This window comes from Pygoscelis adeliae, unplaced genomic scaffold (assembly GCF_000699105.1).
Source record: "Pygoscelis adeliae isolate BGI_AS28 unplaced genomic scaffold, ASM69910v1 Scaffold458, whole genome shotgun sequence".
Lineage (NCBI taxonomy): Eukaryota > Metazoa > Chordata > Aves > Sphenisciformes > Spheniscidae > Pygoscelis > Pygoscelis adeliae.
In genome coordinates this window covers 513,540-515,665 of record NW_008825352.1, presented here as the reverse complement: position 1 = coordinate 515,665, position 2,126 = coordinate 513,540, and the positions used below count along the sequence as shown (strand labels likewise).

The window sequence follows — 2,126 nt, the reverse complement described above, 5'->3', positions numbered from 1 at the left end:
TCAGTCCTTTGTCCCACGCTGGGAGGGGACGTGGCGGGGACGTGTGGAGCCGCAGAAGGGGCTCAGGGAGGACGTGGCTCCTGGGAGGAAGCCCTGTCGGGTGCGGGACCCCCAGAGATGCTCTGTGTGTACCAGGGTGGCTGCTTGAGGTGGCTTTGGGGACCTCGTCACGCTGTTGCCTCAGTGTCCCCTCTTTCCCCACCCCAGTGCATGCTGATCTTCATCATCGGAGGCTTGGTGATCCTGGCGTACTGCTCGCAGGCCAGCAACGAGCGGACCTACCAGGAGGTTGTGTGGGCCGTCTGCGGGAAGGTGCCTGGCGTGCTGTGCGAGGTGGCCATCGCCGTCTACACCTTCGGCACCTGCATCGCTTTCCTCATCATCATCGGAGACCAGGAAGACAAGAGTAAGTGTGTCCCACGGGGGGAAAAAAAATAACCAGTTGCTGTCCCTTCGGCTGGAAGGGGACAGCCTGACCGCCCCGGTTGTCCTCACAGTCATTGCTGCTCTGGTGACGGAGCCTGAGGAAGCTGGGAGCAGCCGCTGGTACACGGACCGCAAGTTCACCATCAGCATCACCGCCTTCCTCCTCATCCTGCCTCTCTCCATCCCCAAGGAGATCGGCTTCCAAAAATACGCCAGGTGGGTGGGGAGAGCCCTCCGGGGCTGGGAGCCAGCCTTGGGCCAGCCAGCACCCACCTAAGCACGGTCCCAGGGGACGGGGAGTGGAAACGCCGTGGTTCTAGCGCCGCACCTGCCTGCTTGCCCCTGAGGGGTGGGACATCTCCTCCTCCGCCTTCCTGTGCCTCGGTTTCCCCATCTGGGAAGCAGAGGAGCTGCTGAGCACCGTGCGGCCACAGTATCGTACTCCGGGGCTTGTGTCCCTCCCTTCTGCTCGCTGGAGGAAGCAGGGAGAGCTGCTTTCAACTGCGTTGTCCCCTGTTTTTGGAGTTGGCCGTCCAGCAGAAAGGAGAGCCAGTAAGGGTCCCCGGGCCGGGTGGTCTGCAGGCCAGCCCCGCTCCACCAAGCATCTTGGTGTAACCCGGCTGCTGGAGCTGGACCAGGGCTACCGCGGAGTGTCACTTCTTTAACACTCACCTCTTTCTCCTGCCCTTGCTGGCAGGTCTGCCACTCACAGCGGCACGGGACGGCCCCCGAGCGCAGCGGGATTGCGTTGGCATCCGCTCTGGGGACAGCGGGTGACGGTGCCTGGCATATTCCCATGGGAAGAGAGAGCAGGGGTGGTCCTGATGGGAAGGATTGGGGTGGCCTGGGCTGTGCAGGGAGGAAGATGGGGCTGCAGAGGGTGGGTGGAGACCCTCCGCAGAGCGGGGAGGCAGCACGCTGACGGTCTCCTGTCCCTTCTTGCAGCTCCCTGAGTGTGATTGGCACGTGGTACGTCACAGCAGTCATTATCATCAAGTACATCTGGCCCGACAAGGAGCTCGTGCCTGTGGAGATCCCCACCAGGTGAGCGCAAGAGACCTGATGCTGACGGTGGCCGTCACAGCACTGCAGAGCCAGGCAGGGCTGTGGGAGCGAGGGCTGCAAAGGCTGGGGACAAATCCTTCACGAGTCCCATCCCTGGGCCCGGGGACGCTGCACGTTGCTGCCAGAAGCTCCCAAGTGGCTGCATCTCCGCATGTTTCAGAGGAGCAGGTGGTGAAGGAGAGGAAAAAGACCTCTTGGAGGTCCCCACGGCTCCATCGCGGGTTTTGAGGAGAGCTGATTGACTTTTAGCTCCGATACAGCCAGGCCCAGAGTTCCCCGTGCGGTGCTTGTGCTCACCCAGCAACCAGGGCTGTGTCTATTTTAGGATGATTTTGGTTATTTCCTTGGCCAGCACAGCCCCTGTGGCTTGTCCCCTCCCTTGTCCCCAGATGTTTGGGGACATTTATGGACCCAGGGCAGGCAGTGGGAATTTTAGGGCAGGGCAAAGTTTAGACCGGTTTTCGGTACTGCCCAAGTAGATTCTTATTTTTTTTACTGATACTTTTATTTTTGTAAGTCCTCAATTTTGGCTGGTTCTGTCTCGGTGAAAGGCCCTGGTCTTCAGGGAGTGCCAGGTCCCAGGAAAACCTCGCTCCGTGCGAAGGCATCGTCCTGGGGGAGGGGGGGGACAGTAA

The 2,126-nt window shown here is 60.8% G+C and overlaps 1 protein-coding gene across 1 annotated transcript in view; it reads left to right on the top strand.

Annotated features, from left to right (window-relative positions):
* SLC38A7 (solute carrier family 38, member 7) overlaps window positions 1-2,126 on the top strand; it is a 20,328-nt gene that overhangs the window by 15,879 nt on the left and 2,323 nt on the right. Inside the window, exons 4-6 of the mRNA XM_009330366.1 lie at window positions 208-406; window positions 498-642; window positions 1,372-1,470. Of these exons, the coding sequence (XP_009328641.1) occupies window positions 208-406; window positions 498-642; window positions 1,372-1,470 (443 nt within the window). The remainder of the gene's footprint in view (window positions 1-207; window positions 407-497; window positions 643-1,371; window positions 1,471-2,126) is intronic.